Here is a 19004-nt window from a genome sequence, read left to right as displayed (position 1 = left end):
TCAGCATGCCCTTAAAAGCTTTCTTTCTAGAAATTAGCTTTATAAGAGCTCACCCATCAGGGCCAATCACCTAATGCAAGGCATGATCAAAGAGGAGGCATTTGTGTTTTCTGATCTTCCATTTCCAGTTTTGAAACCTGAATAAAGCACTTCTGCCTCTCAGATTTTCAGGAGGATACAAACGTTTTGCTAAAGGCTCTCTCTTGTGAGTGCAAAGAAAAGTTTTTTATTGCTTTCCACTAAGTGGTGAAAATTAGTTGATGTCATTTAGCAAGATGTTTCTCCAACATTGTGAACAGAATTTCTGCCACCTCCATTTTGAACAGCTCTCCCACTAGGGAGGAAGGAAAAAGTTTATAGCACTAAGGGGAGTGCCAGTGACTTATATACATTACTGTCCGAGAAATATTATGCTTCAACTATTAAATCTGAATAGACATGAAAGGTTCTCACCCCAGCAAAAAAGAAAAAAAAAAAACATCAATGGAACAACTAAGAGGAAACAAAATAAACCCCTTTAAAGCCTACTTAGCTCCCTGTATCCATGTGTCCTATACATACACTATCTACCACTACTACTAATATATTCCTCCATCCCCCCCCTTAACCATATTTCTTTATGAGCCTTATGTTTCTTGCTCATGCAAGACTGAGAACCAGTGAGCTAAAGAGGTTAGAGAAGCTGACAGTATTTGCTCAGGTTCACAGTGCATGCCAAGGGAATTGGACCACACATCTTTTGTCAAGGTGGTGTGTTTTTCTGAAGAACTTCAGCTGGCAGAAGTGGCTCCAGCAGCCCCACGGTTCCTTTGGTGACCCTAGTATAGAGTGTGGGGGGGAAAAGTCATTCCCTTTCAAAGTCCAACAGGCAGCAACATGAGCATTTGAATAGATGCATAACTGGTTTTACTTCCCAGAGAGAAGAACTGCAGACCTGAGGAGAGTGGCAGTGCGCTGGACTTCTGAAAACCCACATCACACTCGAGCCCCACAGAAGGGCCCACCACACTCTTCTGGACACCTGCTCTGACCTTTGTACCTTCACAGAATACTTCTTACCATTTCTTTTTGGTACCGGTAACTACTTAATGAAAACTGTTGCACATTCAGCCTCTTTTGGATGGAAGAGGCATTTGGATGCTCGATGATGGGCATGCGTATTTACTGTCAGCTACAAATGTCACATGTAGAAAAAGTGCTAAGACTGATAACCCAGGATGCTATCACAATAAAGTTTTGCAGGCACCGTGAGTAAAAGACTAGAGCAACTTCAGATCAGGTTGTTAGCTCTTATTTTAGTACTTACCTTCCAAGAACCAGACTACAAAAAGACCTTTTTCCTGAAAGTATCCATATGTAAGGTCCATGCTCTGTTGCACAGGCAGCAGCAGCTTTCTTTGAAGCCATAAAGCAAGCAGAAAGCAAGCAGTTGACAATTTTGGCAAGCATTTGGCAAGTATGTTCAACTCCTGTTAGAAAAAATCTCTGGATTCAAATCCTTTATCATGTGGTTGTGAACAAAGTCCCTAAACATTGAATTCTTAGGTGTTTTCTTATGGTAAATAGCTCTGAAAGGAGCAACACACAGGTTGTAACTTTACTGAAAAATTTTGAGATTACTGAAGAGTCTTAAAGGGGAGAGGAGCTTCTTTACTCCCTTTCAGTAGGCTAGAGAGCCAAAATCATTGCTCTGTCCATGATGCACCATGAGGTGCAATAGCCATTGAATACTCCCAAGCTCACATCATGTAGTAGAGTTCACCAAGGCACTCACGCTCAGTTGCCTTCCCTGTTTTCCCTCCCTTTCTCTGCAGACAGGACAATATAGATTCCACACTCTTTGAACCTGTTGGTGACGTGAGTGGTGCGGATGAACTGATGTCAGCCAGGCAAGGGCCAACTATCCGAAGTGCTGCCGTGGTTTCCTGTTTTACAAGCCATTTTAATATAACAGCCTCATGGTGTTAGGTTGGAAAACGCCTGATCGCTTTGCACTTGCCCTTTGTAAAAATCCAGGGATGAAAGCTGTCAATTTTAAAACTGATTGCTAGGGACTAGGTAGGGTGAACAACGGATAATATTTTCAGAGCTTTTCAATATCAGCTAAAATTGATCTTATCATCTGATCAAGTGCTGCTGATCTGCTTGAAATGTGGTTTTGGATGCAGTCTATACGCTTCTAAATCAGTGTCTGCATCCCACTGTCATCCACCACTGCTGCAAGAAAGCGCTGGCAGAATTGGAACTGCATTGTCACTGCAACGCGTCGGGTCAGAATTGAGAGAGAACAGCAAACCCGCATGAACTGTCAACCTCCACGTTGTTCTGTGGATACAAACTTTGATCTCAGAGGACACTGCATCAGTACCTTTCACCCTGGCTAAAGAAACTGCAGTGCAATGGAAACAGCACTTCCAGAAATGACATGGTGTTAAATAGAAGAGGGAATCGTTATTGCAAAGCTGACACAAAAATTGGAATGAAATGTGAAATTTCAACTTGACAGAACCAGAGTTTTAATGTTCACTGTTTGTTGTCATAACATTTTCACAGCTCCAACTTGGCTCGTGTTTTAGTCTTATCAGCAGTCTGGAGATGAGGGCATTGCTCCCTGAGCTCACGGAGCTGTTATTTCATGGTTCTGAAAACACTCCTGAAAATTCCTTTTGAACTCCTTCTATTTCCATAAAAAGACTGTACAATAAATAAGTACCCATTGCGGTCTGCCTTTATATTAAAGAGAAATCCAATGTAAAATATAGAAAGCTAGTGAACTCTTCCCAACAAGAAGCCACATTGACCCCCAGATCAATGACAGTCACTTATGGGTAGACCTAGCCCAGGCTCACTGAGCTGCAAATCTTTCTTCTGATTTCTGTCATGCCCCTTGCTGTGGTGTCTTAGGCATAAGCAGAATACAAAAGAGTCATTCTGTAAAGCTGGATTTTCCTCCCCCAACTTATGCCATTAACATGCATGCCAGGGGTTTAAAAAGAAATATAATATTAGCATATTTCTTTGCGTTAACCCAGGTGAAGATATATGGGGTTATAGGACGTTTGCCGTGGGAAGGGTTTTGTACAGAGATGAGCATTGTGTTTTATTCGAAGGGAGGTAGGATCGATGAGCTCGGCTCTACGGGTAGTCAGTATTACAGCTGGAACGAACGGGCAGACAGTAAAGCAACTTTTCAAAGAGGTGATATGACAAGTTACCAAGCCTTTTCTTTTCCTGGGATTGTCTTCTCTCTGGTCAATGAAAATAATTAGCTACACTGCATGTGCATGTACAAAGGCCTGCCAAACCAGGTGGGGCTGAAGGCAGGTCTAGTTTAACTAATCCTGATTAGGAATTTTGTGGCAAACACCTTGAAAGTATTTACGATCTTTATACTAAAGGAGTGTATATCTGCTAAATTATTAAAGAGGCTGATGAAACAACTTCCAGCTTGTGAACTCAGATCACTAGTTAAAATGATTTCTTTAACACAGGATTACGTTACAGCCATAGTATCCCTTTGAAACACAGCCTGCTTGTATGCATAGCCTGCGGAGCAAACTTGCATCAACATGTAATAGACTCTCAGAAAATGAATCCAATGTATAACCTCACAAGAAATGTCCAGTATGTGAAGAAGAATTCCTTTACCATTCATCTTCTATGCCTGTCATCATGACATTTAATTCCAGAGGTAAGTTTGGATGAACCAGATGTGACTTTTATTCAATATGCAGTTTTCCCAGACACTCTGGAAAACATCACACGGTTAAACTCTCCTTTGGCCAATCCGAAATTAATTTTTTTTCACTTGAGATGTACAATAAAAAGGCAATTTCTGTAAAGATATAGAGATAAGCATAAAACCAGATGCCTAAGTTTGGTGTCTGAGAAAGCAAAAGCGTGTTCTGAGAGGTGACATGCTTTTACATGCCAACACATCCCACACCAGCAAGCAACTGCTGCGCAGAGGCGGGGATGCCGCACAGCCCTGCTCATAGGGGCTCTCTCACTGGCAAGATTCATATAAGTCTGTAAATGCAAATTCAAGAACTGTACATTAAACTTAAAAAAAATAGATCTGGCTCATCCAATTTTTTGACCGCCTTCAACATCCAAACAAAGCAGGTTGAAATCTTATATTCTAAGTGCTACACTGTAAATCTTGCTGGTTTTGGTGACAAACCTGGTTTGATCCCTGAAAGAGACACGCTCTCCAGTATCTCTGTGAGTGTAGTACCATTTTAAGATGTGCAGATCAAATTTCTTTTCTTCACCAAATAGCCCTGTGAGAAGCAGTATCACACTTGCGGGCAGCAGGAGCCTGAGATCACATAAAGCACAGTAAGAAGTGAGCTTGCTTCAGCTGTTTAACTTTAGGGAAGGAAGGTACAGGGAAATGTTTCTCATCTAAACTGAAAGAGCACACTCGATCATTGCCTTTAATCTCCGTTTTTGTGTATTTTACACGAGCAGTGGCTTCTGAGTTTGTTTTGTTGCTTTTGTCGCACATTTTCTTGCTGGTGGAGCTCCTGCTCCAGTAGAGGACAGCAGGTTGTGTCCCCAGCATCGACACCAGTTAGACGGGCAGGATTTTGAACAGTTTGCTTCAAGATTTGGCAGAGAAGAGGTAAAAATAAAGCCTTGTGGATGGCACAAAACAGCCAGACCAATTTTTCCTGATTAAAAGAAAACTGACTCCATAACTGATTCATCTTCCTCAAGAGCACTTTGGTAGCTGCCAGTCTGAGCAATACGAATGTAAAATGCGTTGGGCAAGAGGAAAAAAATTAATGATCCCTCATCTCCTAACGCTGAAGTGTGTTTTCACAAGATAAATGCAGGCACACGATGGGCAGCTGAGCAGGGAGCCTGGCCTCACCTCGGGCACCGTGCTCTGCTCTGAGGCTGACAGCATGCATCTGTGTGTCCCTGTAGGCAGGGCTGGGTACAGCCGCACTGTGACAACAAGCTTGGCACAATACAACCTTAGAAGATAAGGCCAAAGCAACTGTTTTAATCCTTTAGCAGAGGACTAAATAAATGGGAATCACCTGCAGCAAGTGAGATGCTACCCTGTGCACCCATTTTTCAAGGACTGTCCCCTGCTGAGCCTCATGCAGGGCAGGCTGGTGGAGCTCCGGTGGCTGGGAGACCGCCTGTGGCTTTCCTGAGAAAGGGTTTGCTTAATTCTTGCGGAATTAAATTAAAGTGGCTCCCAATGGCAATAGTGGGAATGAGGCCTTCTTCTCTGAGGTGTGGTCTTAAAATAAATATGGTCCTCCTGAAGCTTTCAGGTGAGAGAGGGAAGGCAGTGAGGGAGTGAAAAATGAGAAGGGAAGAGTAAAGAACAAGACTGTCTTGAAACACTACAGCATAAAGCACTTAGGCAAAATAATTTGCATTTAAAAATAAAATCACCAGTAAATCGTAATTCCTTCCTACAGATTTCCCACTTTTTGACGTCCATTTTGCATAGTGGGTCAAGTGGAAGGCAGTTTTAGATCCTTTTTATACAATGAGGGTAACCGCTTTCTATCATTTATTTGGGTGTCCTTACCCTCACCAGCATTACCTCTATCAGAAACAAATTTGAAACGCTTATGATAATATTAAACCCACAGCAGATGGCAGCATACATCAAAATTTTGCCTACATCCTCTGTTTTAGAGAAAAAAATTAATACTGGATAGTTCATGCCTCAGCCACCAGAAGTGGGGAATGCAAATACAGTTATGGTCCCCATTGCACTCTTGGCTATTTGAGGAGAGGTTACTGGGGAGATGCAGCTCCCCCAGTAAAGGAAGGGACTCTCAGGCACCCAGGAGCATGGTCAGAGCATCCACAAGCCTCCCCAGGTCTCCGCTGGTGGGTGCTGACCCCAGCTCCCCAAGCTGCCTGGCTGTGCACGCTACAGGATGCCCTGGAAATCACAGCCTCAGGCTTTCTCATACATTGATATATTTAAAAGTGATATATTTAATATTTTGAAAATATTAAAGAATTACAGCAGAATAGCAGTAATATGTCACTGCAGAGCTGGTTTTGATCCAGAGAGATCTGTTGAGCAGTGTATTGTCCACATCTCCAACTACCTGGCTAGACTATTTCCATCTGAGACTGAAGATATAATTGGACAATAACAGTGAAAAAGAGCCTTTTCCCTGCAGTTTATTTTGTGTCATTCACCAATGGCAGAAAGAAAAAAGTTTATGTAGAGATTTAGCAACCTTCCTTTTTACTAGCACTTTTACTAGGTCTAGGATGCTATCACAACTTACAGACCTGAGGCCAAAAATATAACTGTCACATACAAATATTTCTGTACAGGTACCCAGGGTCAGACACTTATGGCCATGTGCAGATACCCATTAGATAGATAGCTTAGTTCTAAGAAACCCTTAAAGCTGGTAGGAAAATGAAAGCACAGCTTCTCCAGAAACAAATTACTTCATTGCACCATGGCTGCAGTGAGAGTGAAGGGAAAGATGGTCACCTATTCAAGGTTTCTTTTACCTCCTCCTCCTGCTTATCCCTGCGGGAGGAGTACGGCACGGCCGTGCCAGAGGGAGGCTGTGGTCAGGCTCTGTGTCCCTGCCTCTCTGTGGCTCTGTGTCCCCAAATCCACCCACCCCACGATAATCCCTGCTTTTTATAGTGCCTCCTCTGCAATACCCCTAGATCCTCTCCACCTCTCAAGACCTCTTTCTTGCCTCACAAGCCCTTTGCTTTCTCCATGCCTCTGTATCCCTAAATATCCATCTTCCCTCCCTGGCTGCCCCTCATGTCCCCCTGCCCATGGCATTTGGCTGGGCAGGAGGCAGGACAAGCACCATCCAGCCGGTCAGCCCAGCAGCCGGTCAGCCCAGCGGCTGATCCGCTGGTGCCAAACAAAAGCCTGAAACCTCCCTGCTTTTCCTTCAGTGGGAAGTCATTCAGATCTCTTTCTTCCTCCCAGCTGCAAATGTGTGCAAAACTTGTCAGAAGTTTGTATGACTGGTTCAATAGTTTCTCCCCCAGTTTCTCCCTCAAATTTTTTAAAATGTCCAACAGGCTCGGGAGCCATTAGGGGACTGGGAAGCCAGGCAGGAGGAGGGCAGACATGCAGCCTGCTTGCCAAAACCAGGCAAAACCCCACACATATCCCCAAGGCATGGGATAGCTTCAAGCCGTCATTCACTTCCAAAAGTAGCAGCCTCTCCTCCTCCTGAACTCCTCATGTCCCTGGGGTGAAGCCTCTTGTCACGCTGCCCCGGTCTGTACTTGAGCATCCTTGTGCTTTTGCTGCTGTCCCCACGCAGGTGCCACGCAGGGCAGAGCCCTGTCCCCTGCTCCAGGGAGAGGGGCCACATGCAACCCCCTGCGGTGGCCGTGATGTCTGAGCACCAACCACCCCTCCTTCCAAGGGCATCCACAGCCCTCCTGGCCGCCTCATCCTTCAGCCGTGGGGAGCTGAGCCTCCAGGGTGTTTGTCTTCTTGGGTGAAGCGGGGAAAACAATGAAGCCTCAAAAAAGCAAATAGGCTTGAAAATAAACATAAGCCAGCAAACCAACAAAGCAAAAAAGGCCTTGGAAAAGTTAAGGAGCTTTATGGTTGCGGTTCATTTCCAGCATCCCTCCAGGACCTTGCTGCTTCCCCCATTTCACAGCTGCCCTCAGCCCAGGAGCACCCCCAAAGGGTGTGCTTGGTGGAGACTGGACTCCACAGAGAAAATCAAGCCCAAGTCAGCGGCTACAGAGGCAGAGCACATCTCACTGCCTTGGGCGGCTGCAAGGACCCCCATGTCAGAGCCCCTGCCTCTGTCAGAGGGACTCAGAGCCGTTGCCCTCCCTGCCAGCAGCAGGCAGAGCAAACTGGGAGCATCCCAGTTTACATATTGCCAACGCAAGGTCTTTTTCTCTGGCAGCCCTGCCTGCTGTGTAATGCCAGATATACTGCATATGTGCTACACTGGGATCAGTGTTTCCCACCTTTCTGAATCTGAAGGCTGCAAAGTCATTTTAAACAAAGCTAGGGACCATGTTGCACCATGCAGCCAAAATTATTTTTTATTTACAAATAGAGATGCTTCTTTATTTATGCTAGTTTCCTTTTTCTGTTCATCCACCTGTACTTGTGGGCACGTGTTCATATTTATAAAGATTTTTTTTTCCTTTTTTTTTGGAGGCTGCTGTGCAGATCCCCCTGTGGTCACTAAGACACTGGGACTGGAGACTCAGAAATGCCGCTCCAGATGATTAATTAATTCCCCTTCGCGTTGCAGTCAGACAGTAAGCAAATGCTGACCACTGACTCCTGTGGGACTTGAAGCTCCTCATCCCTGCCCGAGACATGGGTGAGCTGGAGGGGAGAGCAGTGACTGCTGTTCCCGGCAGCCCTCTGAGTGCTGCCAGCATCCCTTTGAGAGACACCAGGGACGTCACTGTGAGACTCCTCCTTACGGATACCTGCGTGTCATGGGGGATTTGTCACTCGCTAGGATCCACATAAATCACACACACACTGAAGACTGCGGCAGAGCAGGGACAGACCCGGGGCCATCCCAGGGGAAGGCCAGCGCCCACCTGGAGCTCCGGGAGAGCCCCCAGCCTGCACTGCAGGCTTCTCCAGCCCTGCAAGGGCTGCCTGAACCCGAGGGCTGCCTGTACCTGAGGGCTGCCTGCACCAGGCTTGCGCCTGCCCAGCGTAACCCCTCCACCTACGCTGTGCAGCGCAGCAGGCAGCAGCATCACCCCTTTTACAGCACCAATGTCCCCAGCTCTGCGATGTTGACTGAGCCTTTATCAGTCCTTATGGACAGCATCTGCAACTGTGATGAGCATAATATTTTAAAGGCCTTTCTTTAGGCCCTGTTGAAATTCCTGGGAAGCAACAGAAACCACAGACATATGTGGGAACCTGAATTCTTCCAGACCGTTTTGCTGATGATGTTCTTGCAGCATGAAGGGGAGAAGTGCAGCTCCACCTGACCCATAGCCCCAGTTTTCCCCAGTGCTACAGACAACTGTGTATGCTATCCAGCAATGCAGTAAGAGCTGGGAGTGTAGGGGCTGCACGACTGCTCCTCTGCCATTTACCTAGGAGTACATATCTACCAGACACTGTTAAAAGAAAGGAAGGGTAATAACAAACCCCTCTGCAAATCCATTTATATTTGGCTCTATGCTTATGTGTCTTACTAGAGAAGAAACTCCATTTCTTCCTTTTTTTCCCAGCACTTGCACCCCCTGTTCATTTTGTCCCTGGACTGAGCATTATTTGAAGGCTCCCCATCACTTGCATAATTTAAGAATAAAATAGAAAATATTGCTGTACACACACATAAAAGCATTGACTTGGTGATTTACCACGCTGAAAATAACTTCTTTAGCAACTGGCAGCACACCCAGTGATAAACGAGAGCCGGGCTAGCACCGGTGAGAATGATCAATTTGATGGTCGAACCCTGCTGCCACACAGACGTGACACTGAACTGGGTATCTTTGCCAGCCTTTGCCCAGAATCAGCCGCCTGCCTATTTACGGGACACCAAATATGCTAACAACATGTTAAGAGTGACTAAAAAAAATAAAACAGCCAAAAGCTCCTCCTCAGGCAAATGTAAATCGGAGTATTTGGACAAACACAACCAATATAAAATAGCCTCAAAAGTGACTTTTTTCTGTGGACACACATCCTGCCTAAAGGCTGCAGATGGAGGACAGCCATGCTGAAGATGTTGTTCTGGCTCCTCACCACCTCAGCGGCCCCTCAGAGAATGAGCTTAGGAGTTTGTATATCAGCATCCAGCAGTTGTACTGAGTGTAAAATCAGACCATCTGAAATTAGCCTGTGCTGCTAAATAACATTTTTCATGGGGAGCTTGCTTCATTATTGAGAAATACTAAACATTAAGTGAATACTATGCTCATAGGTGTAAAGCTATGTGCAGAGGTAAAACATAACTCAGTACAGGATCATAAAAGACATGATAGACACAGCAAACTGAGACACTTGCAGTGTTGTTTCCATCAGAAGGAGGGAGGGGAGAGATTGAGGTGCCAATGATTTATGTTTCTCTTAGCTGTGGTAGCATAGTCACATGCAGATCTGCTTTCCCAGCAGCGCTGCTTTTTGAGCAGCTCAAAACTAACATTTTTCTGAATCTGATCAGGGACTACTGCAGATTTTTTTTCTTTCTTGAGTTGGTGAAAAGCAGGTTTAATCTTGAATTTAAACCATTCAGCAGCTCAAAGGGAGCACCCCCATTCTACTAGCAGAGAATCAGGGAGTGAAGCTATGTAGCTGCTTTCAAATTGTGTATGGGTGCCTCTCACTCTGTTGTGTACGTGGCATCAGGAAAAATAAAGTGGTGTTGAGAACATCCCTAAAGGATTACATTACAGAAGATCTAATCAATTTTAATTCTCCAAGTTAAATGAACTCAAAAAATAAGCCAATATTCAGAAGTAAAGGAGATTTTCTAAATATTTAGTTAATCTAGTGTTCATAATGTAAGTAAGATTCATTTAAATAAGTTTCTATGGCATCATTCTGTATAATCCTTGCTGTATAAAGGTCAGAAATGTTCCTTATGTAGCTGCCTTCAGCTCCCCAGCAAAGGAGGAATTTAAGAGCCACAGGGTCAGTCAGAGAGTCTCTCAGGTGTTTGAAGCATGACGTGTATGGGCAGTACTCTGCAAAATATGAAAAAAGGATTCCTGCTGGGGGTATTGGTGCCCAGGCAGGGTGCGACAAGCGACTCAGACCTTCTGGCTCATCCTCTGGTCCCTGGGGCATCCTCAGTGAGGTGGCTGTAGCAGAGCATTTCCAGCGGATGGAGGGGAAAACGCCTGGCTTTGCCTCAGAGCAGGCTGAAGGCAGGCACCCCATTGTCGCTGCCGCACCGGAGCTGAGATTTTTTGCATGATCCCCCTTTACTTTTCACATGGACCATCCCTGACATATTGCCCACAGTTTCAGTGGCATCACTGTCCTATTACAGCTAAGACATACCCTGCTTCATGTTTACACCTAACCAACTTTTAATATCTGATGTTTACAACTCGCCACCACTATCAGCAGTCTTTTTCCACAGGGAAGCAGAGCAGTGCAGTGTCAGCCCCTCAGAAGCTCCTCGGGATGACGTTTAGAGGCACACCACTCTGCACAGCAATGTTACGGCAGTATGCACAGATAGGTGCTAGGGACTAACATGAAGAGAGGGAAACCATTAAACTGCGAAGATTAGCATATTCTGCTTCTGATAGCGGGCCAAGACCATAACCTACTTCACTAAGTAGCCCTTTGCTTAGAGGATTGACCTGTGTTGGGCCTATTTATAGTGGAAGGCAATACACCCCTGAGTTCACAGCTATTTTTGATATTTGACTGGGCAGATCAAATGTCAAATGCAACCCTGGAGTGCCTGCATTGATTAGTTAGGAAAAAAAATATTTATGTATCTCTATGCTTTTATATATTTTTATATAAATGTATGTATGTACGTGTATGCATATGTTTGTGTGGCATATAGATATATATACATGTTGTTTACCTTATCCTTTGCTTTAGGTGATAGACTATAACTAATGTGATGTGCACTCAAAAGCCAGGGAAAACCGTGGATTTCTAGGTATCACGGAGTCATCACAATGCTTACAACAGATGTGTTGCTTTGACCCAGCCGCCCCAGATGTGCCCTGGTGCTTCAGACCTGTCTCCAGGCAGTCAGTATCCACCAGAAGCACTGCCAGTTCTCCTCAGTTTTTAACGGCAGGCTTTTCTGTCTGTGGCTTTCTCCTGGACCTGTGCTATGCTGAGGGCTCAGCACTGGTGCACCTGCACTTTAAGATCCATGCTGGACCTTGCAGAATGCATCCCAGGGTCAACTAAACATCACACCACCTGCAGCTCTGTTGCTCTCTGGTTGATAGCACAATGCCACAGGTTGAAGGAAAGCAGTATGCAGTACAGGGACATGATTTAGTGGTGCACTTGGCAGTGTTAGGTTTACAGTTGGACTCGATGATCTTAAGGGTCTTTTCCAACCCAAATGATTCTATGATCCTATGATATAGATATATGGCTGGCTACCTGCCAACGTGCACAGCAGCAAAGGCAGGTGTGGCCCTGATGTGAACGGGGGGCCAAGGAGAGGCTGCTCCTTCCCCTCCCCTTTGCTGACGCTGGGGCCCTGTGACGTGCAACCCTCAGGTCCTGCCAAGGAGACAGCCTGTGGTGTGGTGCAACCTCGGTGCTTGACCTACCAGGGCTGCGATGTGGGAGGAGGCGCTTGGGAATACTGGGGAGGCAAATGCCACTGTGTGCTGATAGCTGAGATCTCCTCCTCCAAGTGACTGCAACTGGGGAGCAAGAACAAGTGCTAGGAGGAACTCAGGGTTATCTGTGTATTGGCCCAAGCCAAAGGGAAAAAATTCTATCATCTTGAGGCCATTAAGTACACAAACTAACTAGAAACAATCGATTTCTTTCTCTTGCATCAAGCTGGAGCACTGTGGGGCAAGTCAGGCACGGGTGTGCTCAGCTGGTGGTGGAGGGAGGGAGGGGAAGGGGGAAACAGGAGGATGACCCTTCAGGACCCCTGGCGCCCGGATTGCGGGAACCGTTTAAACAAGCAGCATTGGGTCACTTGTGCGCAGGGGCCACGACAGGGAAGAGAGGCTGAGGGCTGGATTGGGTCACTCACACCTGAGTGTTGGGTGCCCTATAGCAAGCCCCCCAGGTCCTGTGTGATACTGACCAGCACCCAGGAGTGTCAAAGACGCCATGGGGTAGTGCAGCCGGCACTAGGGGTTCAGACAACCAAATCGAGCCCTCATGCAAAGCTCGCAGGGACCGTGGCACGCCCAAATCCACAAGCCAGAACCATCAGGGTCATTTCTCCAGCACAACGCACAGAGTGGGGTTTCTGCTTAAGGAGACCCTCCCACCAGGGTCTGCACTTAGGCAGCTGGGGCAGGAGGCTCCTGTGGTTTCCCTTGCAGAGAGGAGCCAAAGGCCCTCCAGGCAGGTAAGGATGGCTGGGGAGAGCTGGGTTGGCAGCAGTGAGGCCAAGAGGGGCTCAGGACAGGCAGGGTACCCCATTGCCAGCACCTGCAAGCAGCTAGCAGCCTTTCTGCAGGGCACCACCACCACCACCACCACCCTCCCTCCTCTTCCTCCCCCTGCACACCTGGTCCCTATGCCAGAAGAGGGAGTGCAAAGCCCACTCATGAAGCAGGGCACAGTGCTTTGGAAGATCAATGCTTCCTAGATTAAAACATGCTCAATTTAAAAAGAAAAAATAAAGACCCCTATCTCCGGTAATTAGTCCCTTCATATTTCCTGTCCCAATATTGCTGAAGAAGAAAAAGCTGGAGGAAAATATGGGGTTTGCAATTATCCGCCCTTCCTGCACAGCCCTGAGGGCTGGCAGGGCAGGAGCATCTCTCTGGGGCTGCAGCAGCTCTCCAAGGTCAGGGACAGCCCCAGGTCCAGGGCTGCAGGCAGGCAGGGACAGGCAGGGAGGGTCCAGCCATGGCTTCAGCCCTTCCTGTGGCTCAGTTAAAGTTGGACTTCTGCTGCTTGACCCACGAACACTTGTGTTTTCGTGGGAATTGGGGAAAAAAGGCTCAGACAGCACAAGGAGCAAATGGACCTGCTGCCAGCCCCAGCGGTCGGGAGCCTGTGGTCCTGGCTGCGCTCTCTTGCAGGCAGCAAGGTGTTGGTACAGGCAAAGGCTGGGGCAGCAGAGCTCTGTGCTGGCTGCAGGGTTAAACCTGCTGAATAAAACCACTGTGACTCTGTCTCTTTCAATCTCCTGCAAGGATCTTACATTTCAGAGGGGGTTTCCTCCTATGATTTCAACTCTGGATAATTAACCCTACCCTAGAGCCTGTGGAAGAGGATTTCAAAAACAGTTTTGCTAACTTTTAGGCCCATGAGACTTTGTATAGAGGACCAGAGAGGAAAGACACCTTCTAAGTTTAACCGCATGAGAAGGCAGTGGGGTAAAGGACCTGCTGAAAACTGCTTTCCTCCTACTCCTTTCTTGCAGAGGGGGTTTGCTGCCTATGTCCTCTGAGCACACTGGGCTAGGCAAGACCTCAGGGGGAAAGGCTGGCACTCGAAGTTCAGGGCAGAGGGCTGATCCAGCAAGTGCGACTTTGCTTCTTCAGGAGTGAACACTGACCCAGCATGAACAGAGGGGCTTGAGACACCCCTGCTGCCTTCTGGTTGGTGAAGGCAGGAGAAAAGGTGACTGGCCATCTAAGTCTGGGGCTGCTGTCACATTTCCCTGGACACTAGTCCAGGGTGCGTCAGACTAAAAGCCACCAGCCCAAGCAGGAACAAACCAGCAACACTAGCATAAGCCAGGGCTGGGCTGTTTTCCCTAGTGGCAAGGTGCAGTCACATCAAGCCCTATGAAGCCATTGCTAGCCCACACTGAGCTTCAGGTGACATGTAGTCGGAGGGGTACCCTATAGTGCAACCAGGAACCTGAAGCCATTAAAGCAAGTATTCGCTATAGCGTGTGTATCTTTTATTTTAAATTGTCTATAAAGGTAAAAGGATACTCAGAGAAAATTATTTCCTTCTCCTAAATCTCATCCTCCTTCCAGCCATGTCATTGGAGAGTAATGAGTTCAAGACGGGAATGGCCCAAATGTAAGTGTAACAAAGCACAGGATTTAAAGCACATCTGCTGTGTAGAGGTCTATATGCCCAGAGCCACTTCGATTTAACCAACTAAGAAGAGAAAGAAAGAAAACGAAGGAGAAAGAAATAAACAATATTTAAGGGTTTCTTTTCTCCCCATCAGTCATACAGATAGATAACTCACATTTCTATATCATAGAGTAACATAAAGACGACAGATGGAGCATATTAAGCCATTTGTCCTCATCCATCCATTTTGCTACAACCACAGCACAGGAATAGGTCTCTTCAAGAACACACGTAAACGTGTTTTCTTTCTTTCTGTTAAAAGGTAAAGTGAATGAGGTCAGGCCAGTACCAGAAAGTCCTATTGGCACTAGGATGACCCACCTAATGTGAATGGGAACCAAACATTCGTGCCGAGCTGAAGCCCTGACCGTGGGGCCGTTAAAGCCAGCTAAGCTTACCTTCCCAGCTCTCTCTGTGGCCAGACAGGCTCTTTCAGAAAGGGATCAAGCCTCATTGCCAAGGTTACCCTCTGCAGGACCTCCCAGCTGTCCTAATGGCATCTCCCACTTGAAGTCTATTTGAATACTACTTTTTCAGGAGCATTTTAGCTGAGAGTATCTCATCAGGATCACTACTCTGCACCATCTGCGGGTCTGCATTTCCCAAGAGCCAACAACAGGGATCATTTGTTTTGAACACTGAAAATCTCCGAGACTAATGTAATACCAAAAAATTCACCAAATTGTCCCTTAAAATAGCAATCATTTTGTTACATCACACAGTTACAGTGGCCAAGTTTAGCTACAGCATGGGAAAAAAACCTCCGACTGAAAATTTCTGACCAGCATGTTGGCTGGGCAGGGAATGATTTAATCACAGTTTGTATAAAGCTGCCCTTAGGAATGGCAAACAAAGCATTTACTAAATAATAGTTATTCTGAATGGATCCCAACACAAACATCAGGGGCTGTATAGATGGCAACAAATAATTTTAACTAAAGTATTGGCAGAACTTTTTCTTACTACTAATGTAATTTCACTAAGTAAAAGTATCTTAAAGGGGCAAAGGGACTGAGACAGGGATTTACCTGCAGTCCAGGCTAGAGGAGAGAATGAGGGGAAAAACGCCAACCCCAAAACCTTCAGGTGAGGGCACATGGCTGGGGCTCCCAACTTCTGAGGCTTCGTTCTGACTCACATAGTTCCTCTCTCAGTTTCTCCCCTTGCAGGTGGCCCTCCTTAATGCAAACAATTAAATGCACATTAGGTGAGAGTGGCTGATCCTATTGCCTAATGAGAAGGACATTTAGCAGGAACGTAAGGGGCCCCAGCTTGTTGTTCAGAAATTAGGCCCCTTCTTAAAGGGGCCTCATGTTTTCCATGTTTCTAAAGCTCTCCTTTGTTATCAAGGAGATGAATAAAGAGGTTTTGAACCTCTCCAAACAAAGTCCAGCCAGCCTGAGACTAAACCACCGAAACAGCATTTGTAGAACAAAGTAAGAGTGGGTTCCAGTGAACAGAAACTCATTGTCCAGTTTATATGTAATTAAACCCTCCCATCAGCAATGGGTGCTGCCATTGCAATGCCCTCAGCTGCGAAGTGCTGTGTGCCCATGCTTTGCACTGGTAACCAGCTCAAGATGCGACACAGTGGGTCTCTAGCGGTGTGGGAGGGGGGCATTTGCCACCAAGGAAGTGTTTTCAGTGGGGCAGGACTGGTGAGAGGGCTGGCCTGCTTTCCATTGCTTCCCTGATGTGAATGTGCCTGTAACGGCTGGGCAAGAGCCTGTTTCTGCTTTGGGAAAACTGCTTTCACTTTGGGAAAAAAGCAGTCTTCCATCTCCGGCTGGTGAAATGAGAAATGCCATAGACTCAGCCTGAAGTCTGCCAGGTTTGCATGAAGTTCACCAATGGCAAAGCCTGCCCTCCGCACATGTGTTTTTGCAGACGTGGTTGCTGAAGAGCAGAAGCCTCGATGGCTGTTACAACAGGTCACTGAATCTCACCAACGCTTCTTGTCTAGCCTGGATGTGGTTAATGTGCCTTCACCTATGAACAAAGAGCAGTGGAAGGCTGTAATGCAGATGCCACAGCTCCTGGGGACCAACAGGAGAAAGAGTGCTCACAGCCGATCCCAGCAGCGTTGTCCTCCTTCAGCCCAGGGTGCAGGTCACCCCGACATCCCTCATGTGTGGGGTAGCCGCAGGGAAGAAGCAGCCCCTGAACTCCCAAAAAGTGTCCTACAGAGCTATAGCTGAGCCTGGCTGTGGTGTATACTGTCAGGGAGCTGTGGGTGACTGCCAGGGTGGCCAAGTGTTTACTGGAGGTAACAGAGCGTCCAGGATGGTCTGGTGCTGTGATTCACTGTTTGTCTTCACCTTTCAGGAGGGATCTGTGGTGTTACCAGACAGTGATGCCTGGTGGGATGGTTTGCTGCCCTTTTGGTTAACCAAAACCACAGATGCAGCACCGTTATTGAGAAAAGGTAAAAGCCCACAAGACATCTCTGATTCTGTCATCAAAACCTCTTCCGGAGCGGCATTTGTTAGCGCTGACACCAGCATACCCCCAGCCCTCTCCCTTCCTCGGCCTCCCCGCACACCAGCATCCAGCTGCCTGAAACGGTGCCCAGCGTACTGCCTATTTCTTTTTTTCTCTCTCTATTCTTATTTGTAGTCCCTTCATCATTGGTTCCCACAGGACTATCAATAGCATATTTGTCTGACAGAGACAGTTTCACTGCTATAAATTCCCCACAGCCCATTGAATAGAGACTTTTTAATTAGTTTTTAGAATTTTTCCATTAGCAGAGAGACATTGAGAATTCAGGTCTCACTTCTGAAAAGCAAAATATGATAGAGGGAAGCTGCTTGATTTACTGCAATATTGACATTTTCCTCCCTGTATTTATGGGCATGAATCAACTGCTGTTTTGCTACTGTGGACAGAAATGTGTTTGACAATTTACTTTATTGTGCTACAAATGAGAGATTTAATCCAGTGAGCCAATGTGAGAGCCCTCCTGGGCTACTGTATTGTCTGTGTGACATATACAGAAAATGTGAACAATATCTTCTATCATTAAAATTTGATTGCTTTCCTATTTGCACCCAAAAGGACGTATGTTCTCACTATTAAAGGGTTTTTCTGGCTTTAGCTCTCACTTTGCCTCACGGATCTGAGATAGGGCCTTATTTTCACATAAAAGGAAAAGATTGAGCAGGTGCCACCTCCTTGACAAGTGTGAAAGAGCAAAGCTGTGCTGCCTTGGGCCCTCGACACCAGCCTCCATGGTCACAGCAAGAGGGGAAGCATTCATTTCTTGTGTACTCCCAGCTGCTGGGTATTCCTGACTCAGGGGATTCATGAACCAACTATGATATTTTGGGGTTTTTAAAAGCTGGGATGGATTTTTCCTTCCAGAAACTGTTGCAAATAGCTTTTTGTTGAGCTGACAGAGAGCGCTCTTGCTTGCTGTCTGTCACATCCCAAAACACCTTCAGATCGGGAAGAACTGTCACAGTGGTGTTCTGCCAATGCAATCCTTGCAGGCATCAAGTGTCTATTTCAATCTACTCGTCCTGACAAAACTTTATGTTGAAAAAATCCCAGCCAGCTCTAACGAGCAATGTTTTAATCCTGCTGGGTACATTTGATCTAGTTCTCGCACCTCAGCTACAGTCCAGTGTGTTGCATCATCTTTTGTCAGGTTACACCAGGTAAGCAGGACGCAGCAAGGGCAGCCTCAGGTGCCGTTTCATCCGCTGTGGCATCCTTCATCCCAGCTGGAGACGGCCGACGTGCTCGTCTGGGCCTGAGCTAAAGAGCTTTGTGGCTTCTGCAATGCTCTCACCTGCAGTATGATATTATAAAAAACATAGTAAAGAAAAAAATTCTTATTAAGGTTTTATAGTTTTGAGAGGAGGAAAATATTTTTTTTCCTTTTCAGATTCTTGCCAAAACTTTACAGTTCACTTCATACGCTTACTCTCTTTAAAATCTTTAAAAGGAAGCTTTCGAAGGAATTTTATAGCTAGCCTTCTCTTTTCTTTTGAAATTTCTACTTTTTTCCTTCTACTTCCTACTTTTTTCTTTCATTATTTTGTTAACTCCTTTGAAGAATTTAACTACATAGAGAGATGGTTTCTCCCTGAAGTAGCTCTCCCATTAATCCTCATATACTCTTGCTAACATTAGAGCTTAATATTTCTCCCTCTATTTTTAACCACATTTAACTGGTACAGAAGAAACACTTCCCAGCCAGTATTTCCTCCACTCACTATCATCAATGAAGAGAGCAATAACTGAAACTTGCTAAAAGCGGCAATTGTCTTGACTCCACTCTGCCACCACGGTA

At 46.2% G+C, this 19004-nt stretch overlaps 1 protein-coding gene across 1 annotated transcript in view; it reads left to right on the top strand.

Annotated features, from left to right (window-relative positions):
• TMPRSS3 (transmembrane serine protease 3) overlaps positions 1-18465 on the top strand; it is a 34982-nt gene extending 16517 nt beyond the window's left edge. The window contains exon 12 of the mRNA XM_087757030.1: positions 18433-18465. Within this exon, the coding sequence (XP_087613156.1) occupies positions 18433-18465 (33 nt within the window). The remainder of the gene's footprint in view (positions 1-18432) is intronic.
• Positions 18466-19004: the final 539 nt, after the last annotated feature.

The sequence above is a fragment of the Nipponia nippon genome, unplaced genomic scaffold, assembly GCF_047370975.1.
Source record: "Nipponia nippon isolate SJK-2023a ecotype South Korea unplaced genomic scaffold, ASM4737097v1 scaffold_2, whole genome shotgun sequence".
NCBI classification, from domain to species: Eukaryota; Metazoa; Chordata; class Aves; order Pelecaniformes; family Threskiornithidae; genus Nipponia; species Nipponia nippon.
Note: the sequence above shows the minus strand (reverse complement) of the source record. Positions and strands in the feature narration are given on the sequence as shown.